General features: G+C 37.9%; 1 protein-coding gene across 3 annotated transcripts in view; it reads left to right on the forward strand.

The window, feature by feature from the left end:
• USP9X (ubiquitin specific peptidase 9 X-linked) overlaps positions 1-25224 on the forward strand; it is a 95868-nt gene that overhangs the window by 3331 nt on the left and 67313 nt on the right. For all 3 annotated transcript variants that reach the window (XM_054166087.1, XM_054166088.1, XM_054166086.1), the window contains exons 2-6: positions 18112-18365; positions 19806-19951; positions 20250-20329; positions 23985-24097; positions 24836-25054. In XM_054166087.1, the coding sequence (XP_054022062.1) occupies positions 18270-18365; positions 19806-19951; positions 20250-20329; positions 23985-24097; positions 24836-25054 (654 nt within the window). In that variant the 5' untranslated portion in view covers positions 18112-18269. The remainder of the gene's footprint in view (positions 1-18111; positions 18366-19805; positions 19952-20249; positions 20330-23984; positions 24098-24835; positions 25055-25224) is intronic.

Below are 25224 nucleotides of genomic sequence, written 5' to 3' on the forward strand. Positions count from 1 at the left end.
TATGTCTTTAATGTCTTTAAAGTTGTGTTTCTGTCAAATGTGTATTGGAAATATCTTAAGTTCCATGGGAAATATTTCTGACCTTCCTGCTCTGGTTTAGAAAGAAGTTGAGAACACATTTTAGGTATTTGAATGGCTAGCACTTTTGTGTTGCACAGTACCCTGAGTGTATTTATTTATCGCCTCTCAGAAATACTGCTTTTCTCTATTCTGAGAGGTCTAAAAACTAGGTATATCCTGAAAACATCCTGAGCAGGATAGCTTCATTTTTGAAGTAAATGAATCAGAAGTGTCCCTTACTGTTTTTCACTTAAGGCATGATTTGTTTATTAAACAAACAAAACGAGCCAAACCCCCACAAAATCACAAAAGCTTTTAAGTTTTAATTTTTTTCCTGTAATCACAAACATGTAGTTGAAGCAAGAGTCTCGCTTATCCAGTAGTTGCAGGGCTGAGTGTGAAGTTGTCTGAAGATACAAGAAACTTTGCTGAGTTTTCTCTTCACTTGAAGAGCTGTACATGTGAAGGCTTTTGTGTCCTTCAGAAAATAGTTTCCTGGATGTGTTAGTGTTACTAATCTCAACATGTGGGCATAGTTTCTTTTGTTCAGGTATCTTAAGTTTTTCCTTAGAACATCAGTGTGTCTCCTCTTGAAACTCAGGATAGCAGCATCCAGCTTTATTATCCTTATCGCCCTTGTTTAAAACCGCAGTTCCAAAACGTAAAGCTGTGCTTGAGGGTATGTTTTGGGAACATAGCTTGATAATGTCTAGCTTTTGTTGCAGTACCTTGAGTTTTGCAAAGTTAGCAATGCCATGTGCTGTTGCTGTAACTATCATACACGATGTTTGTGTTATAAAATAGATGTCTTTTTTTTTTACATAAGGTGTGTTATGTTAACCTAATGACAAAAAACAATTAAAAATTAACCTCTATTGCTATACTTGCCCTTTACCATCAGTGTAGAACATCAGTGCAATTTAAATTTTGTTCCTTTTTTCACAAGAGGTTGTTATTCTGCAGTATCCAGTAATGATCAGTGTCAGATACATAGCTGTCTTGCCCAGTAGTTGGTTATGTTTAGGAAGAGCAGTTTGGTAAAACTTTGTATTGCAGAATGGTAGTTAAAGTTTTTGCATAGCAGAGGCAAGGGATGGCAAGAAAGTCTTTTATAAATACATACTCACATGCAGTGAGATTTGGATTTTTCTACATGGGAAATTTGAACTGCTTTACATTCATGTTATAACAGTGAGTGGCATTTTTCATATGTAAAACCTAGATTTTGTTCTCTTATTAATGTAAGAACATCTAGAAGTTCTCACAGTGCTATAACAAAGTACAGTTTTGTAGTGAGATGTCTTTCTAAAACACTTATATTGTATTCGCTGTCTGTGTTATGCTTAAGGGGCATTTGAGAATATGATTAAAAGAGGCTTCCTCTGCAGTTCATGATAGAACTATGTTTTGACTTGGATCTTGTTTAGTCTTGAACAGATAGTGGCAAAAAGATGTTCTGTAATGACTGCATGCTCAATGTCAGTTACTGCACTTCTGAGACATTACAGTGTCCACTTGAACCCGTTGGTGTTTTGAGTACTTTCTGTAGATCTGATTTGCTAAAATGCTTTAAAATATTGAGAGTTGGTAAGGTTACAGGAGAGCTATTAATAACTTTTCCCATAATAACGGAGAGCAGGGGAGTAAATAAGTTCTTAAGGTAGCCAGTTGTAACTTAGTATAAAATCATTTTGCTTCTTTTTGTTTGATTTTTTTTTTTCCTTAAGGGAGCTTGAAAGCACAGCCAGCTCTGTATTTTCTGATGCTTGTTTGACTTTATAAGAAGCTATTACTCATTTGAGAGTTGAATTTAGTCTGCTTGATTGGTACAGTTTTGTGGTTGCCTGATATTGATGTGCTTTCAAATAAAAATTAGGATGCTGGGAATAAACCCCTTTGGATACATGTATGTTCACAGGCTTGCTGTCTACTTGCTTACATTATCAATGTATGATTTTCTTCAGAGATTACTTAGTATTAACTGTGTGAATTATTACTTGCTTTTGGTTAACTTCTTTGCATTAGTACACTTCCAAAAGAGATCCGTGAGATGTAGATTTAAAAACTAGTCATGTTGCAAATGCTAGTATTTTAAACTTCTTTTTTCATTGAGTTAAAGGGAATACGTCTTTAAATGTAATGCATAGCACTCAGAAATGTTGCTCTGGGAAGCTTTTATTTGTAGTATCCTCAAAGAAAAGCATGTAACTCTGCTTTGTGATGTAGTTTCCCTTGCACATGTAACTGCCAATAGAAGAATGTAGTTTTCTTGCATACTGATCCTTGCATGGGCATCTTAGCAAATCATACAGCTTGGTAGTTAGTTTTTAGCCATGAATTCACTCATAAATTACATCATTCCTTAAAGATGTATATCTGAATGGATAACTAACAGAAGAAACTTCTCTTTCCCCTATTTATTTTTGTTTAGATTCAAGATTATGTTGAAGGCAAGACACAAATATTGTGACTTCTTAATGTTTGCTCATGTCCCCCTCTCTGCTGTGTACTGTAAAAGACCTCTCTTTGTTTGAAATGTTACTGAAATGAGTTCTTCAAAACTCAAGTAATAAAAAAATGTTCTTAGAAGAGCCTTTAAGGCAAGCAACACTTATCATAACAGCTAAATGGCAACATGGAGTGACACAAAAGTCTACATTGACAGCTGTCTGAACATGAGCCAGCAGTGTGCCCAGGTGGCCAAGAAGGCCCGTGGCATCATGGCCTTCATCAGAAATAGTGTGGCCAGCACGAGCAGGGAAGTCATTGTGCCCCTGTACTCAGTGCTGGTTAGGCCACACCTTGAGTACTGTGTCCAGTTCTGGGCCCTAGCTGTTGGAATGTGCTGCCCAGGGAGGTGGTGGATTCACCATCCCTGGAGGTGTTCAAGAGGGAATTGGATGTGGCACTTGGTGCCATGGTTTAGTAGTCATGAGGTCTTGGGTGACAGGTTGGACTTGATGATCTCTCAGGTCTTTTCCAACCTTATTGACTCTATGATTATAAATTCCATAGGCTTCAATCCCTAAGTCACTTAATAGCTGCTTAACCTTTTCTCTGGCTTCAGTGGGACTGGATGTGGGAAGATGAAAAGGTATATTTTGTCTCAGGGTGGTCTTTGCTGTAATGTTCTGAAATAGTGAAAGAAGGAATAAAAGATTGTTTAGAAATGTGTTCAGAAAAGGAGAAAATGGCACTAATATGTGCCAGGTAGGATGCTTCTGTTATCAGACAGGTTTTTGTGGTTGGAGGGGAGTGTCCTTGTTAGCAGTGGTGTGGGCAGGCCTGTATTTACTGGCTGTGGGTGGAACTTCAGACTTCTTGTCCATGAATTTGAAAGTTAAATAAGAAAGGTGGATCTGCTTAGCTTAACTTCTAGGTAAGTTGGTGAAAGAAGATTTTGATAAACTAAAAGCTTAAATATTTTATATTAGACTTCATATATTTCTGGTTTAGAAATAAAGTGTTAATTGCTTTGTTGATTTCTGATGTTTCCTTCTACTGCATCTCCCTGAATCCTTTATCTGTCAGGATTTCAATTTTTTTTTAACAACTTTTTTTAAGTTGTTGCATACATTCTGTGGTGCTTGAAAGTGCAAACTCCAGTGCCTTGTTCGACAGTTTCAGGCTCCAGTTTTGCACAGCCCTCCATAGGCTTTGACCTGTCATTGAGACAGTGTAGTCACAGTGGGACCTTAAAATCCTGGGTGCTTCTTGTGACTGCTTGTAACTGTGTACACACACATATGCAATGAGACTTTTTTTTAAGATGATGTAATCACTCTTTTCCCTAGGTAATTTCAGATTTCTGAAGTGCTTTATAGCCCTTTTGCTGTGTTGGAGTTTCTTCATGATAGATCTGGTAATTTGACAAGAAGATAACCTCCAGATTGCCTGAAAATCCCTACTGTTCTTATTCTTGTAGCAGTTGAACCAGATTGCTGTGGTTGACAGTTTGTAACGTGTCTAGTGAAGATGTAACTTGAAATGTGAATTCTCCTTATGGCATTTGAGAAACCATTAATTCTTTTCCTTTTCTTTCTGTTTTTTAGGATGGGGAAAACAGGGTTTGGGGTTTTTTAATAAAATGAAAAAGTTGAAACGAAATTAAAAGCTTCATTGTCATCAATGGCAATAGATGCAGTTAGCATAGAGGTAATGAAGCCTTGCTGTCAACTAATGTGTCTTCAGGCATGGAAAAACCCCCATGTGATCAGTTATCATCCTCTGGTTAGCAGATGTATGACTGAAAGTTTTCGTTTATCTGCACCATCCTAAGATTTTTTTTGACCAGATGAAGGAGGGTTTAGTAATGCGTCCTGTCTTGAATTTTTCTTTTTTCTTCATATCACTTTTCTGATAATGGAAAGACTATTTAGAACCAGCAGCAGCTCTGGACGTGGTGCCTGGAGGCAGTTGGATGAAGGTAGCAAATGACCAACATGTTTGTTTAGCTTTCTTGTTGGCGAGTAGTAGTTAAAATGAGAATTTGATTTACGATTCAAATGCAGAGTGTTGACTGATCCTTAGTTGACACATGGGAAGGTCCTCTTTTTCTAAAGCTGAAATTGTGCTCAATACTTGATGTGTTGTTTGTTTATATGTATCACATGGGAAGATTGAGATATTGTACAAGTTAAATACATTATGTAGACCAGCACAAGTAACCAACAGTTGAGAGCAGAGAATCAAAATCACTCCCATGAGAGCTACTTCACGCTTTTAAGTGTGTGTTTACACTATACTGTGCCTAAAATAGAGTTTGATTTTTCAGTGCTGAGGAGCCACCGTGGTTCATGGGTCTGAAAATACGATCAACAGTTGTAGTTCACACTATGCAGTTCACACAGTGAAGACTAACCCTTCAGTTATGCTTTTGATTGTTCTAACAGCAAATTTTACTTTAAATGTGAGTTTATTATGTATGCAGTTTAGCTTCTACATGATGGTTGTCCACTAGAATTCTTCGTTCCATGTCTCTTTAACAATCACATTCCCTGGCATGTTTGATGACTTAAGTTAGTAATTTTTATTTCAAAACTTCTGTGACAGAAATGGGAGGGCATGGGTTGGGAGAAGGCTTAACCATGTTGATGCTTCAACAGTTCAGTTGCAGTGGTTTTTTTTATCTATAGAAATTACAATTATTTTCAGGTAAACTTCTGTTTGATAGTAGGGTGAACATGAGCCAGCAGTGTGCCCAGGTGGCCAAGAAGGCCAATGGCATCCTGGCCTTCATCAGGAATAGTGTGGCCAGCAGGAGCAGGGAAGTCATTGTGCTCCTGTACTCAGCACTGGTTAGGCCACACCGTGAATACTGTGTCCAGTTCTGGGCTCCTCAGTTTAGGAAAGATGTTGAGTTGCTGGAATGTGTCCTGAGAAGGGCAACAAGGCTAATGAGGGCTTTGAAGCACAAGCCCTATGAGGAGAGGCTGAAAGAGCTGGGGTTGCTTAGCCTGGAGAAGAGGAGGCTTAGGGGAGACCTTATTGCTGTCTACAGCTACCTGAAGGGAAGTTGTAGCAAGGTGGGGGTTGGTCTCTCTTCCCAGGCAACCAGCACCAGAACAAGAAGGTACAGCCTCAGGCTGCGCCAGGGGAGGTTTAGGCTGGATGTTAGGAAGAAATTCTTCACAGAGTGATTTGCCATTGGATTGGCAATTTGCCAGGGAGGTGGTGGAGTCACCATTACTGGAGGTGTTTAAGAAGAGGGCACTTAGTGCCATAGTTTAGTTGATTAGCTGGTGTTGGGTGATAAGTTGAACTCAAAAGTCTTTTCCAACCTGGTCTGGTCTATGCTATTCTATATTTGCCACCTCCCCCAAGTTAAAGCATAAGTAGAATTTGGATAAGAGTATTACCTTTTTTCACAGTGATGGTACCTATTACTTCAGGACTTGAAGCTTGCAGTATTTCAGAATGGATTCCTCAGATTAACTTGAAGTTCTATTTTAAAAATTGCTTCCATTATTTATTTTTCAGGTGAACTATCATATGGCTTAGTGATATTACTTAAAAAATCATGTGCAGTGAAAAACAAATGATGTTATGAGCTTTGGAAAAATTGCCCGAGTTGTGCTCTGCTTAAGCATTTCCCTTTTTAAGGGGGATGTTTTCATGTGAGCCATGGGTAATTTAAGAAGATTTATCTAACTCTATGTAGAAGTAAATGAGGAAATATGAGAATAAAACATCATTAAACCAATGGATTTTTTTTTCCCCCACTTAATGATAAACTCTACTTCCCATTGGATCCTTGACTTATGCAGTCTGGATGATGGATTGAATTGTCTTTGGAATTCACTCTGTAAATGCATGTGTTACATTGGTGTAAGTCCTGTACTGAGTAGATTTATTACTCTGTTAATAAACTTGCTAGGTGCTTTTCACTCTCAGACTGTACATTTTCCAGACATGAGTGTATTATTTCTCACGTCAGTAAATAAAAAGCTGGTGTTTTGTTTTATTGATGAAGAATTGAGGCACAGAGGCTGTAAACTTCAAAACTTTCTGCCATAACTTTTCCACAGATTCCTGTTAGACATTCAGATGTTATGGACACAGCTTACGTTGTGTGATGTTGCTTGTTGGGCCTCCTCACTCTTCCTCAGTTTTGCCTTTATCTCAATACCCAGAAAAACAATAGGATGAAAAGATAAATTTGAAATGTTTTTGATTTCTTCATCAGTGTATATGAACAAGACACAGAATTAACTCGAGGGTTCTGTATAGTTGCCTTATAATCCAGAGATTTCCCTTTGACTTCTGCAGTCAAAGTTCTGGTTCTTTTCTTGTGAAACATCATTTAACTTCTGCAACAAAGAAGGTATGGGCAGTTTTTCTTCCTGGTGCCTCAGTCAATTACTGTTTACCCAGGGGACTTAGCTTGATGGAAACAAACTTTAATTTGATGGAAATGAAATTACAGTGGAAAACAGATTACTCTGAGAATCCCAAATTATGTAGGAGAAAAATGACAAATTGAGCCTTTGATAAATTTAGAGAGCATGTTCTGTCTGTCTCTGTCTCTCACACAGACACCAAATTTTGTTACGTGAAAATTTCTTTTGCTAAAAAGTAGGAAGATACTGGCTGTCACAGTGAATACAGCTATTGTACTTGGTTACTCATACTCTGTCATCCCTAATTACAGGGGGGTTTTTGACCTGAATTTCCAGATAATATTTGAATTGTGCAGTTTTGTTTACAGTTTCATAACTCTGGCTTCCTTTTTGTCAGCAGAAGTAAAATTTTTGCCAGCTTCCGTGTTTTACATCATCTGTGTTACCTGCTGTAGCTTTGTTGCTGGTTTACATACTTGTGGTCAGATTATTCAAAGTGTTAGTACTAAATTGATTTTTCTGACTGATTTTTCTGTTGAGGTTTTCCCTGGATTTATCATAATTTTCAGTGCAAAGGCAGTTTTTTGCTTTCACCTGCTGAGACTTCTCGCACTTAGCCTTATCTGTTCCATATATATTTCTTTCATGATTGATTCTTTCAGGGTGTATTTCATGATGGATTCGCACTGATGCTAAGAGTGGATTCTATCCATGATTATGTACTGTTCCTGTTTCTTGTGCCATTATTAGTGTTCAAAAAGCATGTGATGCAGCTGAAAACTGAAATAATTTAAACCCTTTCCCCCTAGTTCCCTTTCAGCCAGATTGACTTGATTTGTCTCAGGATGTGGTGACACAAGCAACGAGAAGATGGTTAGGATGAAAGTGAACAAGGTTGCCTTCCTTCTTTTAACAGTGGAGACTTAACCTGGCTTCAAACAGACTGTGGAGTTGTATCTTCAGCTATAGCTTGTCCACATGCAGAAATAAAAAGGAACTTCTGTTCTAAAATTTATGTGACTATAATACTCTTACTGGAGAATGAGATTGCACTTTCTCAATAACGATAATGGCAAAGGAAGCACGAAAGATCGATGTACACACTGTGATGGCTAAACTGTCTGAGAGTTAAGTTTCTGTCACTTTCTACTAGTTCAAGCACTGTCCTTAAAAGCAGTTAAAACATTCCTCTTGCCTCTCTTGGCCTGTTGGTGGATTCAGCTGAAAACTGGAGTTTTTGTAGTCTATTTTGTGTACTGAAGGGAGGAGCTCTTTAGCAGGGAGGTTTCTGTGATTTAACAGTTAAGCATTTTCAGTGCAGGGGGATTACTAGTAATGTGTGGTCTGGACTTTTTTTTTGGTGTAGTGGTTTGTGTTTCTTATTTTTTAATGATTTTCTAGTTTTCAGACAGCTGCAACAATGTAAAAACCCTGTTGTCATAGTAGTTTTTCATTATCTCTTTCATTTCTCAATAAAGAAGATTACGACATGCTTCTTGATAGATACACGTATATTAAGTTTCTGGGACAGTGGAGTCACATTCTGATTCTATGGAGGAGTGAGTGTAGGGGAAATAATTCTCGAGTTTACAGCTTGTGCTTTGTTCTTAATACACTTTCTAGGTGCTTCTTGTTCATACCCACCTTCCTCTGCTATTATTTACCTTTTGGCATTTATATCAAATGACATGCTTCATTGTGTTGGCAGAAGGAGCATCAAGACAAAAGACAAAACTGCTGTTTCAGTTACTTCTGATTTCCCTGCAGAGGCCAGGATTTTTGAGAGGAGTTGTTATGCAAGTTCCCTAGAGCAGATAGATTGTTTTCAGTGATTTCTTGAAAGTTCAGTTTCCTTAGGCAGATGGCTTGTATGACTTGAGTTAGAATGAAACACATTTAAGGCAGACAGTCTTAAAAAAAATTGGGTCTGGGCTTATAACACCTCCAGTGAGTGTGTGCAAGCGTGATTTTCTTCAAAGGAAGTATCTTCTGACTGAAATGGCTGTAAGGCAGCAGGAAATGGCAAAATGTTTACTTGCAGTTTGCTAGCATGGAACTGTACAAGAATCTGCAGGCTGAGTTAGGCAGTTGGTGGATTAAAAAATAGTTGGAAGTTTGGGCTGAGTTTGAGAAGTTACGGAGATGCTTATTGAAACATTAATTTTAGTGCTGGTAAGACTTTCTTCTGTGCTTGAGACATTTCAAATTGTGGTTGTTGATGATGGTGGTGCTTAAGTTCCTTTTCTTAGTTTGTGCTTTCTGATCAAATGTTACATGAAATGCAGAGCTTTGGAAAAAGTGAAATTAGAGCTACTGTAGTAGTGGGAATATTTATACTATGTGAATGTGAAGCATTTCAAGGTATCTAGGTATTTCACAAAGGTAATTTTGTTATGATACAATAACGTAAAATGCTTCCAACTTAATATCTGGTTTAGATACTGTTATTTGCAGTTAACCAAGCAGTAAGATGTGTTAGTTTGTGTATACTATGAGGGAAAATGTATGTAATGTGTTAATCTCGCAAGATTTTAGGAGTATAGAATAAGGATCATTAGTTAATAGTGTAATGTTTAATATAGTTTGAAGACACCCTTGAATTCTCCTTAGAAAACAGGAAGGGAGTCAGGAGGGGCTAGCCTGATTTTTGCAGGTTAACTTTAAAGTTCACTTTTCTAAAAGAGGCTTTATGGTGTAATTGAGGTAGTGGTATGGGGTACTACTGCACACTGTGGTGGTATGTCAGGTGCTGTGTGTAACAAAGAATAGCACATGAGTAATATAGAGATACAACATTGTAGTAGTATCTGTAATTCATTAGCTGAATGGCTTTAGACAACATTTAAAATATTTATAGGGCTGAGTTTTGTAAAGCCGTAAGAGCAGTGTACTGAAAATAAATGAATGTTTTAAAGCCACAGGTGGAATGAACCTGTAAGATGCCATTATGCTTCCCTTCAAATAGTTGAGAAAGATTGATGGTAGTAAAAGCTATTCATCACCTACCAGCAGCCTAGTAGCATGTGTAAACCTCATCAGAAGTAACAGAAGCCACAATGTGTTTCTGTATGTCAGGGGAAAACCAAGGCTAGGGAGGTGCCTGAACATGAGAAATGATGGTTTGGACATTTGTACAGTTTGATGGGATCTTTTAAGAATGGAATGCTGAAGTGTTACTTCCTTCTTTGGTCTGTTCCCCAGGAAGAATTTAAGTTGTAGTGTGATACTGCTCTAATACTACAGATCAAAGGAAGCTTTTTGTTTTAAACTTTTTTTCTTCATTTAAAGATTATTTTTTTGTCTACAGTCACAGTATTAGTCCTTAGGTAGTAGAACTAGATGATCATTGTAGGTTTGTTTCAGCTGAAAAATAATTATTTTCTTAAATATTCTATTCTCTTCATTAAAAGCCCTTAGCATGAAGTAATGTCTTACTACATTTATAACTTTGGGCTTCAGAACTGAAAAGGAAATGTTATGCCAATGAATAGAAAATTGTGTACCTGTTCTCAAAAATTACAGGGAAAAAGCAGGTCCTCATGGCCCCTTACTGCAAGGGAGTAAGATAAATATCAGTTGGAAATCCTAGAACAGCTAGACTGCCTTGGAAGTGGAAGATCTCTGGTGTTCTGCCCTGTGGCCAATCTAGTAACGGGTTCAGAAATTTGATTCAGCGTGTTGCCCTCTCATCTTGTTGGAGCAGCTTAATCAATGTGGAGAGTATCGTTGTTACTTTTTTCCCTACATGTTTGTGGTGGATATAAGTTGTTTTAACATATTACCTTGTAAATAATAGAAACTGATGTATTTATTTTTTTGGTGATGACATTGATACATCTTTTGTGTTTAGATTCAGAGCAGAGATACTACTTAATATCACAGCAGAAGAGGCTGAGATGTTTAATATCTATTTGATGAATCATATGTTGATTGTTAGGGTATTTAAAATGTGTTAATTATAAATGTGTACTAGGAGATATGTATTAGCTAAAAAAGGATAATCAATAAATTTGGAGACCATGTATAAAATGAATTGGATGAAAAAAAACATTTTGGGAAGTATCATTCTGTTTTGTTAGTATATTGTGGTATGTTTATTTGAAACTAAATGCAAGAGATATGATGTGTTTTCCACCTGTATTAGTATGCAAACCTATGTGTTCTCCTGAAACAGCTTTGAAGACTCATTCTGCTAGGAAACTGAACTTGCTGCTATCTGCACCTGCACCACTGCTAGATGTTATTATGACTACTGAAAAAGAAAGCTGTCAATGCCAGTACAGAAATACAGTTTATGTCTGTTTGCTCTTATGAAGAATATAAATTGGCAGGAATTGTAGGTGGTATTGTGTGCATCCTCATGTAGGTTGTACTGTGTGCATCCTCATGCAGTGAAAACAGAGATGAGCACTACTGTGAAAACTTAAGTAACACTGTGTTGTCTCTTTTGGACTTTATTATTCCATTCTGTACATTCACAATGCTTTTCATTCTCTTTTTGTAGTGTGCTTCAGAAACTACTAGGAAGCCATTGATACTTCAGTGCTCAAAAAAATTAAAAATTTCCTGTTCCCTATTGCTCTGCTGTGAAAATAATGCCTGAGAAAAGCCTTCAAGGTTAGATCTTTAGGAAAAAAGCCTAATGGTGTAACATCTTGCACTTGCTAACACTTGGATTAATGCTTTGTGGAACAAACAAGGTTCTTAAAGCATTCTGGACAGTGAACTTTACTGTATAACTTGTAGAGCTGGAACAGGTGAAGAGAAAGTTCTTCACTGAGAGAGTTGTTTGTCATTGGAATGGGCTGCCCAGGGAGGTGGTGGAGTCACCATCCCTGGAGGTGTTCAAGAGGGGGTTGGATGTGGCACTGGGTGCCATGGTCTAGTCATGAGGTCTGTGGTGACAGGTTGGGCTTGATGATCTTTGAGGTCTCTTCCAACCTTGGTGATACTGTGGTACTGTGATTGTTTCCTTGAAGTAGTGTAAAGGATTTTCTTGGTGGTTTGGTGGTGTTTTATTATTTGTTGTTGGGGGTTTTTTTAGCCTTTTGGGGAAATTACTACTTGTGGAAGCAACAGGTTAATATGTTTTGAATGGTTCAATTTTGTTGCCTTGTCATTCAGGGCCAAATGGAATGCAGTCTGCAGTTTGGTTAGAATTTCTGGGGCTTAGAGTTTGGCATTTCAGTGAGAATTTCATATCAGGACTGAAAAACTTTATTCAGAGGAGCCTGAGGAAAGACTTTTAATCACTTGAAAAGGGAATCTTGAGAACTATAAGCTTAGGCTACCTGTTACACCTGAAACAAGTAATGTGGGCAGATTCTGCTCTGCAGCAGTACGTCTCAAGTCCACGTACATGAGAAACCAGTACCGTTGTCTAGTTTTCTGGTTGGAAATATTTATTTAGAGACTAATCTATGTGGTTTTTCTTTAGCAAACTTTAAAAAAACCCCAAACATCCCTATGCATCATTAAGCCTTCTCTGTGTAGTTGGTTGATTTTGTTTGCTGCTTTCGGTTTGTTGTTGTTTTAGTGTTTCCCCCATCATTATTAAAAAAAAAAAAAAGTGTTATCCCTATTATTGAATTATGCCACATATATGAATGTTTTCGTTAACACAGAGTGTAAATAATGGTATTTTCATTTTTTGGAGTTTGTTGAACTGTTTTGTCCCCAAATCTCATTCACATTAAGTCTTCAATCTTAGAATGTCCTCGCAAATTCAAGTCTTTAACCATACATCTATGGAAGTTCCCTAGTGCTCCAAAGTACGGACAGAAGACAGTAGATTTAGACTGTCACATCCATAAATCTGTGATACAGATAATACTCATGTTTGTTGTTCAAAGAGGAGGAAACATCATTGCTTAAAACTAGCATTTTCTGCAACATTCCTCTATAGTCTCTTCAGCACAGAATGCTGCTTAGCTGGTGCTTTATGATCCTAATACATTTAGATGACTCCTTTGAGACTAAGAGGTTGAGAGTTGTGGTTCATCTGTTTTGCCCTTCACCTGAAAATAAGTGGTAATGCTTTCTTTTGGAAGCTCACATTCTGTGCTTTTACTGCTTGTTTAAATTTGTGTGAATAGTAGGTGTAGGAGCATCTTGTACAAACTGAAGTTGCACACAATTAAGTAGGTGTAAGTTAGCTACACTTTGTGTCAACACTGAGCTTTGAGGCTAAAGAAGCTCAACCAAACAACCCTGAAAGAACAGAAGTATATTCCAAGACACCCCTCTCTTACGACCCCTTTGTCATAAGATACTTATGGCAGGTAGAATTACACTTTTGCATTGATCTAGAAACTTAGACTGTTAAGTGTCTTAATTTCAGGTGTATCTTATGAAAAAAAAATCAGTGAAAAAAAGTTGCTTGAAGTAACTTGTTTTTTAATACAACCATTTTTAGTTCATAACAATAGTAGTGTCTTTTACTGTATCACTTCGGAATTTATTGCTTTGCAATAACCTGTTGGAGCCTGATGTAGTTGACTAAGTTCTAAGTACACTGACTTCTGTACTAGGAGAAGGAATCTAATTGTCTTTTGTAGTATAAATTATATGAAATAATATTTTCTCTGCTGATCTGTAGATCGGTGGAGAAAATATTCTGTAGATTTCTCTGCAGGTATTTTTTAAATGTTGAGAGTTGGACAATTCTTGCTGTACTGAGTAGTAACTTAATGACAAGGCTTTCATTAATTGTTGAATGCATTTCAGTTTTAGTGCATTTGAGTGTTAATGAGCAAAGTGCTGTGACCACCAGTTTCATTTTCTGATTATAATTTCATCCTTCTGGAAAGAGACAAGGCACAGAGAAGAAAGAAAATGATAAATGTGTGTAGGTGTGTGTAGATTCTAACTACTGAATTAGGTCAGTGTTACAGTTTTGAGGGAAGTGTTTCTACATGAGAAGGTGTTTTGATTGAAATAAAAGAATAGAGTAGAAGAAGGTTAGATTGCTAAGTGTAGCATTTTTAGACTAGGATCACATCATAATCTTTGTGATGAGTAAGTGTTTATTAGAATTCTAAGAAAGCAGTTCCCAGAATCCTATGTGAACTAAATCTGTGATACTTTTTGACCTAAAATTTGTATTGCTGCAGCTGAGCTTATGCAGTACAGCACATCTTCTGTGAGATCCTTTTAAGAGAGATACGTTGTTCTATACATAATACTGGAGATTTTTTTTTTTTTTTCCTTAACATACTTGTGTGGCTTTTAGAAAGCTCTGTGGTTATATGTTCAGCAGACTAGTATCCTGGCATACATTGTTACCACAATGCAAAATAGATCTTTTGGCATATATCTTCACTTGTATATAACCTGAACATTTTAAATAAAGGAAAAACAGGTCTGTGTCCCTAGATATGGCTTAGGTAATGTGCATGAATAATAAATTGTCTTTTGAGGTCTACTACTGTCATCTGTCACCTTGCATTTGCTTTTTTCTGAGACTCATTATAGGTAGCTAATGTAGGAGAAAGGCTGTGTATGTATTAGAGTATTTCAGTTGGTTCTGAAATGTCTTTGAGAAACTCAGATGAAAGCTGTTCTAAAAGTCAACTGTATTAGAAAAAAAAAATGTGTGTTCCTTGATCATTATATGCTAAAGTGCCATCCGTTGTATTTCCTGTTGCATGTTACTCTGTCACAGAGTAATATGTACATACTTGCTTCTAATTTAGTACTTACCCAGGAACCCGTCTGATATTTTTTCCTTGGCTCTTGAAAAGATGCTCAGTTTCTTTTCTTCCTCAAGCAAAATTAACCCATTCCTCCACAAAGACACAAGGTTGCTGCTTGTGAAAGATGAGGTGAGGCTTACAGCTGTACTGACTGCTTGAGCCTGGAAGCAGAGGTCCCTTCTGGAGGGCAGCTCTTCCCAGCACCCTCTCTGCAGTCCACTGGGGCTGTGTTGGAATGTCACTTGCGGTAGATGGTGGAGCATGCAGAGTCAAAAAACTGTAGTTGTCTTTTCCTGGTGTTAGTAAAATTACAGATGAAGCAAAAGCTCACCTTCACTTAAAATTTAGCGTGGATTAGGGTGACATAAGGAGATGGCAACAGTGTGGCAAATCATTTTGGTCAGTTGGCAATCAAAAGCAGATGTCAGTGGGATTTGACTCAATCTTCATAGCCTCATATGTCACTTGATTAACAATGGAGTAGTGAATTTGTCATTTAATAGATGTCTGTCTTCATCTTGACACTATCGAAACATCCATTCAAAGCTTTGGGTAAAGGTGATAATTTATTGGGGTTTTTTGACATGGCTTAGTGTGCTGAATCCAAAATTGAATACAGTAGAAATGAGATGTATATAAAAATTAATGTAGAATCCTCACTAGAATTCAGATGGGTACAAGCAGTTGGAATTGTTTCAGTTGAGCTTTCTGTGTACTCTAAGGTATCTCTGCATCAGTTTAATTTGATTTAGAAACAGATGTAAAGGCTAAGCTTGAGCCAAGTCAAACTGTGCCTTTGTGAATTTTAACTAAAAAAAAAAAAAAGTCATATTGAGTTAAAGAAGTGTCAGAAACTTGAGATTTCATGGTTAATTAGGCCTTGAAGCATGTTCTCTGGGTATGCAAGTTGGTGATTTTTCTAAAACATAAATAGTTAAGTCAGTGGCTGAAAACAAGACTGGTGAACTACTCCCTTCTAATAATGTTTAAAATGCATACATTGGATGATGATCTGTGCTTATAAACCCATGTATACTCTGTAATTAGAAGGAAGCTGCCTGAACTATGAGCACATCCTACAGAAGCAATTGGACCATTTATTGTAGTGTTTTAGATAACTGAAGCATAACTTGAAGTTACTATTTTATCTCTGAGGACATCACACAAATAGGGGGAAGAGGTGATGAACTGATTTAAGAACTTGGCCTTACACACACAGCTAAGCCAAGTGAGCTTCTCTAGAGGCCCTAAAATACAATTTTTTGGGAATGTTTAATATGCATAGGCTATTATGAATGTTAAGCAATTACTAAATAAGAGATTAATTCTTCTCATAAATGATCTGTATTTGGTAGTGTCTACAAAACTGTATTTTTTGTTACACCCAAAAAAAAGTTACTGAAGTACTAGTTTTCTGGTATGTCATAGTTAACTTATGTTAATCTCCTGGAGCAGAATGGAATTTGGAAGAATGATCTGCCCAGAGCCTTCAACTAAGCACGGAGGCAAAATCTGAGGGTAAATCCACATTAGTGCAACTCGGTTTAGCAGGAGAGCTGCAGTTTTACCCTGGCTCCCTGGCTGGCATTATGATGAGTACTCTCTGGCCTTTCAGTACAGTCAATCTTTGTAAGTTTTTGTTTGGTTGTTACTTTCTTTGGTTCTCTGAAGTGGCTCAGTTCACGGTAACTCACCCAAAAGTGTTAGAATAATGATGAGGTTGAAGGAGCTTGCACTTCATGGGAGTTATTGTGAGTTATTCTGCAGTTTAAGCCAATCTAGAGCAGGATTGCTGCTGAAAGGAGCTGTTTTTCCCTTTTCCTGATTCTTTGTTAGCTCAGTCACTCTGTGCACACGAGTTTTTATGATGTATGTTTTATGAACCAGACCTATTAAGGAAGAACGGTGGTGGTTAGGGAAGGTTTATTGTGGTGGTAGTTGACTAAGGGTTGTTGAAAAGTACAGTGCCAATTGGAAATTTTTGGGTTTCATTACTTTGTGCCAGAACCTAGTAGCCTCAATCAGGCAGTGCAGGAGAACTGGTTGCATTGAACTGTGGCAGGCTGCAGACCATGTATGTGTGTGTGTGTGTGTATATATATGAGTGTGTGTATATAGGAAAGGAAGCTTAGTCTTGCTAATACTGTCCTACCTAGTGATTGTTCTAAGCGTCATTAAAAAACAAATTTTCAGGATGGCATTTAAAAAATATCACTAGTTAAAATAAGTCAGTTTTTCTAATTGCATTTAAAAGATCTGTTTCTTCCTAGAGAAAATTTGAGTTGATAATGCCTTTTGTTCTGTACTTAGCAGGTTTCCTAAGCCCTATGCATGTATGAATTTTGAAGGGTGGGGGTGGATTGCAGTACTAAAAGTATACAGTTATGTTCAAAAGTTAACATTAGTTTGGTGACACTATCTCTAAATTTGTTGATGCTGTTAATATTGGAGACTGGGCAGGGCAGGAATAGTGCATTCAGTCACAAATTTTACTGGATATGTAATGGCTCGCAGATTTGCATAATTTAAGAAAGGATTTTAAAGTGTCTTGGAGAAAGGTAACAGCATTGCCAAGTTAATTTGAGATGAGGCAACATAATAAAACACAAATATGCATCGTCTTTCTGTATAAATTTCACTCCAACTTGTTAACTTGGAGACTTTGAATCAGGAACTTGGCACTGCTGAGTGGGTCTTGCTGAAAGCTCATACGGCTCTTTCTAGCACCCTACTTGGCTTTTGAACTTCCCAAGTGGTGTTGGTTTATGTGGTGCTTGGAAGTCTGAGCTGCTCTGACAAATTACATTTTGTCTTCTGTGGTTATACCCTGTGGTAGAGTAGAATTGCTGTTTCAACTTAATGCAACTTTTTTCTTAACACAGTGAAGTTGAAGTGCACAGTGATTATTGAACTGTTGGTATATGATGATTACAAGATAACAAATCCAGTGTCAGAATTTCCTTGTATAATCCATTAAAATACTTGCTGAGGATGTGATGGGCTTTGTAGTAGACTTGAAAGGCCAGTGGACTCAGGCTTTCATAGGCCCTTTCATTTCCCTTTAGGAAAAAAGGGAATACAGGTCAAATGCCCTGGGCGTGCTGGTCTGCTAAGAGAAGTTTGGCTGTAGGGTCTCTGTTAGTCTTAGCTGAGGTAATATCGATCTCTAACTCCTCTCAGACACATGCAGTTAGTGTCAGGAGAAAAGTATTGGAAAAGGTGACAAATTTGGCTGTTCATGCTCAACCAGGTCATTTCTACGTCGGCCTTGGTCAGCACCTTGAACTTAAACCTACTGTAGCAGTTGAAGCAAGAGAGTTTCTCAGTGGTGTAGAGGTAATGAAATGTTACCTTCTTCTGATGTCAGTTATACTTAATAAAAGATACTGAGTCTGAAAGAAAAGATTCCTTATAGCACTGTGGGGATTTTTGTAGTGTTCTTCTCCAGCTATGTATTATTTTTCCATGCATGTGTCAATATAGCAATATTGTGGTGTTTTGTTTTGTTTTTTTTTCAGGTTATGCAATGGTCTCTGCAAGATGGCGTGTTCTTGAGTTGGAGCTTTTTAAGACAAGCATATGCTGGTACCTCAGCTTTACTAAGTGGACTATAATTTCTTCTCTCACAACAACTACATAAGCAGACAAAATTGCAAAGATCTGCCCTGTGTCGAGTATGACAGCCACGACTCGTGGCTCTCCGGTAGGAGGGAATGATAGCCAGGGCCAGGCTCCTGATGGACAGTCCCAGCCTCCCCTCCAGCAGAATCAGGTATGGTATTAACGATCAAGTTGTCTAACAATAAAGGGGTTAGTTCTTTAGAAATGGTTATTCTCATTTGTTGGAGTATGTATATTGCTAGAGTGTGTCTAGTGAAGTGAAATAATTTTTTTTTGTGCATGGAAGCACAAAATGATTTGAAGGGATGAAGGCAGTGCTAAGTAGATACAGCTCAGGACCACTGCAAAAGATGCTTCCTTTTTATGCAGTGGCATAGTTCTTTCAAGCATGTGTATTTTGGATTAGAAGCCTTTTTGGAATAATATCAGAAGCTTCCTCAGGACCATGGTGTAGACTTACCTGCCACAAATTTGTAGAAGTGCTCTCTGTGAGTTCAGTTTGTACTCAGTTCTGCAAAAGTCCTTTCGGATAAAACAGTTTACAAGCGGACATCAGCTCTTTAAGTCTTTGTGCATTGTGTTAGGCTTCGCGAACAACTTGGCATGTTTCGGTTGAACCGGTTATCCTGCTTTCAAATACATCATGATGTGATGATTCTTTTATGTAAGGGGGAAAAAGTACCAGAAAAGATGCTTTTAAACAGTGCAGCCAAACCCGTTCAAGAGAGAAGCTATACTTTGTCATTTAATTCCTCACTTGGCACAGCAAGTGTCGATGGTTGTTACTTCTTGAATGAATTGTGTTTTGGAATAAGTGTAGTGGGCTGACCCCGGCTGCTCGGTAAGCACTCTGTCGCTCCCTCCCTTCACCTTAGTGGGATGGAAGTGAGAAATTGTATGGCTCGACTTAAAAGCAGTTTAATTAGTGAAGAGGTAGGGGGGGAATACAATTGATGCAAATGCCACTAACTGATGGATGCCCAGCTAGGCCCAAGCAACATCTACCCTGGGAAAATTCTGATCGGAATCTTTACTGTTGTCAATTCGTAGTATTTCTATATATGAATAAAAGTGCATCTACAAACTGTGATATATTTTGCATGGTCCATCAAAATTGGCTTACGTCTTCATAGTCTTGGAGGTTGCTTAGTAGCTAGCTGTAGTAGTGTGTTACTCATTTTTAGCAGACTCCTTTTAGAAAATAGTTTTCATGATTGTTTTTTTCTGTGCTTTTGAAGTTTATTCTGCCTAAAATAGTGATCTTTTCTTCAGAACTGCAAAAACTTGAGTATCCATTTAACCTTTATTTTCACCTTCTAGATAGGTGGTCTGCAGAAGGTAGAAGTCTGTTACAAAAGCCCCACTTTCTTCATGGGGAAAACAGCTGAATTTTTAAACTGTTGAAGTAGAGAGCGTGTAGTACAACTAATGCTCTGTTGTGTTTGGTTAGTAAACCTGAAGTAAAATTATTATAAGGTACTTTTAGTAGACACATATATATACACACACACACTTTATATGAAAAGGGACTTACCCATAAACGGCACATAAATGCAGACAGCATTTAAAGTATTTTCCATACCTATTTTAGACTTCTTCACCTGATTCTTCCAATGAGAACTCTCCAGCTACCCCGCCTGATGAGCAGGGCCAAGGAGATGCTCCACCCCAGCTCGAAGATGAGGAGCCTGCATTTCCACACACAGACCTGGCAAAGTTGGATGACATGATCAACAGGTACTTTCATACTTTTTTGCAGAGGGTGTAGATTATTTTAGCAAATACCTTGATAGTGGATTCAGGATTCTTACACCTTTGTTTCACTGGATTTGTTGAAATACTTCATTCTATTGGGTTGCAAAGAGAAAGAGGCTCAAATCGTAGGTTGGTTGTTCCTTTTAAATGCTGTGCTTATCAGGAACATTGAATCTGTTCTTGCTATATAATAAAAGCATTATAAGGGGGCAAAGATTCTTAATTTTTAAGAAGCCCAATTGAAATACAGTGGGGCTTAGTGTTTTGTTTTTCAATATAGGCCTCGATGGGTTGTTCCAGTATTGCCGAAAGGGGAATTAGAAGTTCTTCTAGAAGCTGCTATTGACCTGAGTAAAAAAGGTAAGCTGGAAAGACAATCAATGATTATTGGGACAGTGTGCAAAGACTTTTCTTGTAACTTAAATCCTTGGTGGAATCTTAAAAATTCTGAATTACTTGTTACAGGCCTGATGGTGAAGGTTGTCAGAGTGGTATGCAGAACCTTCATAGATCAGAAATTTTAGAAAGCAATCAATGTAGTTAGAAGTTAGTTGCTATAGCATAAGTAGGGAAGTTGAATAAACTCACAGCAATAAAAATCTTGTCATTCCTGTCCTCCCTGTTTCCTGAATTCACATTAATATAACATCTAGTGGGTTTGGTCTTTATAACAGATAATAAACTCAAATAATCCGAGTTCTTTAACGTAGCTTTCCAAATAGCTTGCCATAATTTTTTTTTGTTCAAGTTTGGCACATACATACTTCTGAGAATATTAGAAAAAAGTTAGAATTTTAAACAGCATGACTAATAATTCTAGCTTACTGCTTGCTGTGTCTGACTTGCTTGAAATCAGGAGGATTCTGTATCTGTGTGTACATTTGCTAAATGGTACTAGTCAGACTGAAGAGTTCGTCATGTGTTATGGAAAGTTTTGTTCTCCTAGAAAGTTGATCTCCTGTTCCAGTCAATGTTTGTCACCACAGTATTTGAGTAATACCAGGAGTCAGATAAAAATATTTTTCCTAGGATATCTACTCTTACCAGCTAGTTCTGTTTTAAATACAATGACATTTCAAAGTGACTTATTTTTGCAGAGTTGGACAAGGATGGCTTCATTTCCATGTTAATAAAGATTATTCTTAGGCAGTTTTAAGAATAAAATGTGTGGTCAAGATATTCTGGATTTTCTTGATTATTTTCTGTAAATCTTCTCTGCTTTGGAGCACTCTCTGGAGAAACAAAAGTTATGGTGAGCTCTTGTCATCCAACGCAGGATGACATGTTGTTGCAAACACTGATTTGTCAGCTGTAGTTGCACTTGGAATTGGCTTCTTCAAATGTAGCTAGGTCTGGTGAGAATCCTGTGGTGAGTGTAGAATTTTCAAGTGATTGTTCCCTTTTTCAGGGACATAAGAAATGCTGGCTTATGGCAAGAAAATGCAACCCTCTGTGTGTCCAGGCTGTTGGAACAGTGCAGTAGAAAGACATTGTCATGCTTGTGAAGAGAGGATTGGATATGGCACTTGAAGCCATGGCATAGTTGGTCATAAGGTGTTGCGTGACAGGTTGGAATTGATGATCTCTGAGGTCTTTTCCAACCTTATTGATTCTATGATTCTGTATAGTGCCAGCTGTTAAGTCACGTTTTTGGTGTTTGGCTTTTTTTTTAAATCAACAACAAACAACTAAACCCCACAAAAAAAAACACAACCAGAAAACTGTCAAATGTAATGAAATAATAAGAACAGAAGGAGATTTCTGGCTGCTAACTCTAGCAGACATCTCCAGAGCATGAGAACTAGTGGAAAGTTCCCCAAAAGGTTTCACTTTTACCTCTTGAGGTTGTGAAGAATGGTGGAAATCTACTCATGTGTTTTATGTTCTTTGATTTTTACTAAGTTGTCAATGTCCAGTTCTGCAGAGGGTTTCTGCATTGCTATCTCTTTGTTCTTCCTCTTGACCTCTACATGAATTCCTCTGTGTGTATGTATGCACGGATTATCTGATAAGGAGAAGAACAAGGAAAGTTGTCAGGAGTGGGTTTTGTTAACTTTATTATCTTTACAATTAGATCCTGGATTTTTTTACTTACTTCCTCCCCCCCCCACTACTTGAAGTACATGATGGCTAAGATGGTTCTTTTTTAAATAACTTCCAGTGCTCAAGGAATATGATAGGGTGTTCACTTGGTGTAACTGACACTGTTTTGATAGCTCAAAACTTGGCGAACGCCATTACAGAGCTGTGTATATAGAGAGAGGTAATATAAATTGCTCTCTTGTGTACATTTCTTAACAGATCAGAAATGTGTCCATTATCTCAGTTTTCTTAATCTGGGCAATTCTGTTTCAAAAGGGAAGAAATTAAATGAGAAATTGAAAAATAACCAAGAATTACATAAATTTTATTTTGTAATCATTTACATTGTGAAAGAACAAAACCTAAAAAAGAGATTGAGACTCTTGAATGTGTCCAGAGAAGGGCAACGAGGCTGATGAGAGGCCTCAAGCACAAGCCCTACAAGGAGAGGCTGAGGGAGCTGGGATTGTTTAGCCTGGAGAAGAGGAGGCTCAAGGGAGACCTTATTGCTGCCTACAACTACCTGAAGGGAGGTTGTAGCCAGGAGGGGTTGCTCTCTTTTCCCCAAGAAGATCAAGAGGACACAGTCTCAAACTGTGCCAGGAGAGGTTTAGGCTCGAGGCGAGGAGAAAATTCTTCACAGAGACAGTTGTTAGCTGTTGGAATGGGCTGCCACAGGAGGTGGTGGAGTCGCCATCTCTGGAGGTGTTCAAGAGGGGATTGGATGTGGCAGTCGGTGCCATGGTTTAGTAGTCATGAGGCCTTGGGTGACAGGTTGGACTTGATCTCTCAGGTCTTTTCCAACCTTACTGATTTTATGATTCTATGATCAGTTAATTTATATGAAGCATCATTTCAGGGCTCTACAGCCACCTCCCCTGTGAGGACAAGCTTAAGATTGTTGGGATTGTTTGTCATGGAGAAGAAAAGGCCCCAGAAAGACCTTGTGGCCTTCAGATACTTAAAGGAGGCCTACAGGAAAAAGGAGAGGGACTCTTCATCAGGGATTGTAGTGATGCGGTGAGGGGTAATACTCTGAGGGTGCTGATACACTGGGACAGTTTGCCACAGCAGTGGACTCCTCCATCCCTGAAGGTGTTCGAGGCTGGGTTGGATGGTGCTTGTGCAGCCTGATGTAGTAGAAGGTGTCCCTGTGCATGGCAAGGGGATTTGAACTAGGCAATATTTGAGGTCCCTTCCAACCCAAATCATTCTGTGATTGAATTTCTAGTGGTTAGGGGGCTTAAATAGCTTATTTTAATTTCTGACATTGCCAGTGGGCATTGGCATTGTGGACAACTCTTGCATTTGTGACTGTCTATAAAATAATAGTTACATTTGTATCATCTCTAAATCTTTTCAGGAACTGAAATTGAAAGGGACATAACTGAACTGAATTGAAAGTACTTGTAAGAGTTAGATGTCATCGTTACCACCTGCCAGTGCAAGGAGCAAATTGGACAAGAACAGTGCAAATCCTGTCTAGACTGAGACAGGCAGATGCATTTATTTATGGAATATTATCTTTTTATGTGTAGGCATCAATGTATTATTGCTTTGTTAAGCAAGCCATGGGACTATCAAATGATAATCTGGAGTTACTGGCTAATGGAAGAAAACCTATTTGAAGAATAGTGTTTAATAGCAAGAGTGATGTGTTTTATCTTTACAGTCATTGTAGAATAGTTAGGAAGTGTTTCAGTTCATGAGATTTGCTCCAGAAATGAACGTCATAGTGAATTTAAATGTTAACAAAATGGGTGTTTTTAGGGTTTGGGTGTTTTTTATAGGCTTCTTTTTAAAAGACACTTCTAAAACTTCAAACACCAAATCTTTGAAGTACAAATCACATCTTTCAATATTTAGAAGTCCATGTAAACTAATGAATTTGCATACCTTTTTTTCCCCCTCTTTCTTTTCTATTTTAAAATAGGCCTTGATGTCAAAAGTGAAGCATGCCAGCGATTTTTTCGAGATGGGTTAACAATATCTTTCACAAAAATCCTTACAGATGAAGCAGTGAGTGGCTGGAAGTTTGAGATTCATGTGAGTTTTTAAAATTGTGTTTCTGAAAAGCATGGTAATGAAAATGAGGAAGGAGACTGCTTTGTGACTGTCAGGAGACTGCAGAATCTGAGTCTCCTTTTTGAAACTGGTATCAACAGAGAACTTGCAGAACTGTTGTATATGCTGCTCTTGGGAAGGGGGGAAGTTACCCTTCTAGCATTGTTGCATCTTACCACCTCTGGTGTTTCTTTGGAAGGAAATAAAAAAAAGATGATATGGGAAGCAACTGAACTTCATATGTTCAGTGGTGCAGGTATTATTAAGCAGTCTCTGGGCAGATGTCTAGAGACTTGCTTGTTTTTATGTGCATGCTAGGACATGAAAACTTGCTCTTTAGTAAAAGCTTTTATCAGCCTAATTTCTGAATGTTTGTAGCAGCTGTCTGAATATAAATCCTACTGGTCGGATGGCTAGTCATGTGCCATTTGAGAAACTGAGTCAAATCTGAGAGGAATAAGCTTGAAGAAGCAGTTAATAGTTTATGATTAGTGAATATCTCCAATATGAAAAACTATTTGCATCTTTTTTTCAAACTTTAATTTTTAGCTGGAAATGTAAAGTTTGTTTAAAGTCTTTACTGAGAGAGTACAGATTAAAATACAGTGTTGTAAAACCCTTTTATGCAACTCTGCATGCTAGTTAAAAATGGTTCAGAGTTTCTAGTTCATAGCCATTATATGGTCACCAGATGTATTCTTGGTGGTTTTTTGTTAATAGAGATGTATTATAAACAACACCCATCGACTAGTGGAACTCTGTGTGGCCAAGCTGTCCCAAGATTGGTTTCCCCTTCTTGAACTTCTTGCCATGGCCTTAAATCCTCATTGCAAATTCCATCTATACAATGGTACTCGGCCCTCAGAAACAGTTCCTGCAGGAGTCCAGCTTGCTGAGGATGAACTTTATGCCCGTCCTCCTGACCCACGATCACCAAAGGTATGAGAGCACTTTCAGACCTGTACTTTAAATTTCATGCGGTGTTACATAATTACACAGTAGCCATAAAAAAGTGGTTTTAGCTGGGACGGTGGGGGGAGAGAGGGGGAAACAGCCCCTTCATTTTTTATATCACTAAGATGATTTGCTGCTTTTGACTTGTAAATTAA

This window comes from Dryobates pubescens, chromosome 12, assembly GCF_014839835.1.
Source record: "Dryobates pubescens isolate bDryPub1 chromosome 12, bDryPub1.pri, whole genome shotgun sequence".
NCBI classification, from domain to species: Eukaryota; Metazoa; Chordata; class Aves; order Piciformes; family Picidae; genus Dryobates; species Dryobates pubescens.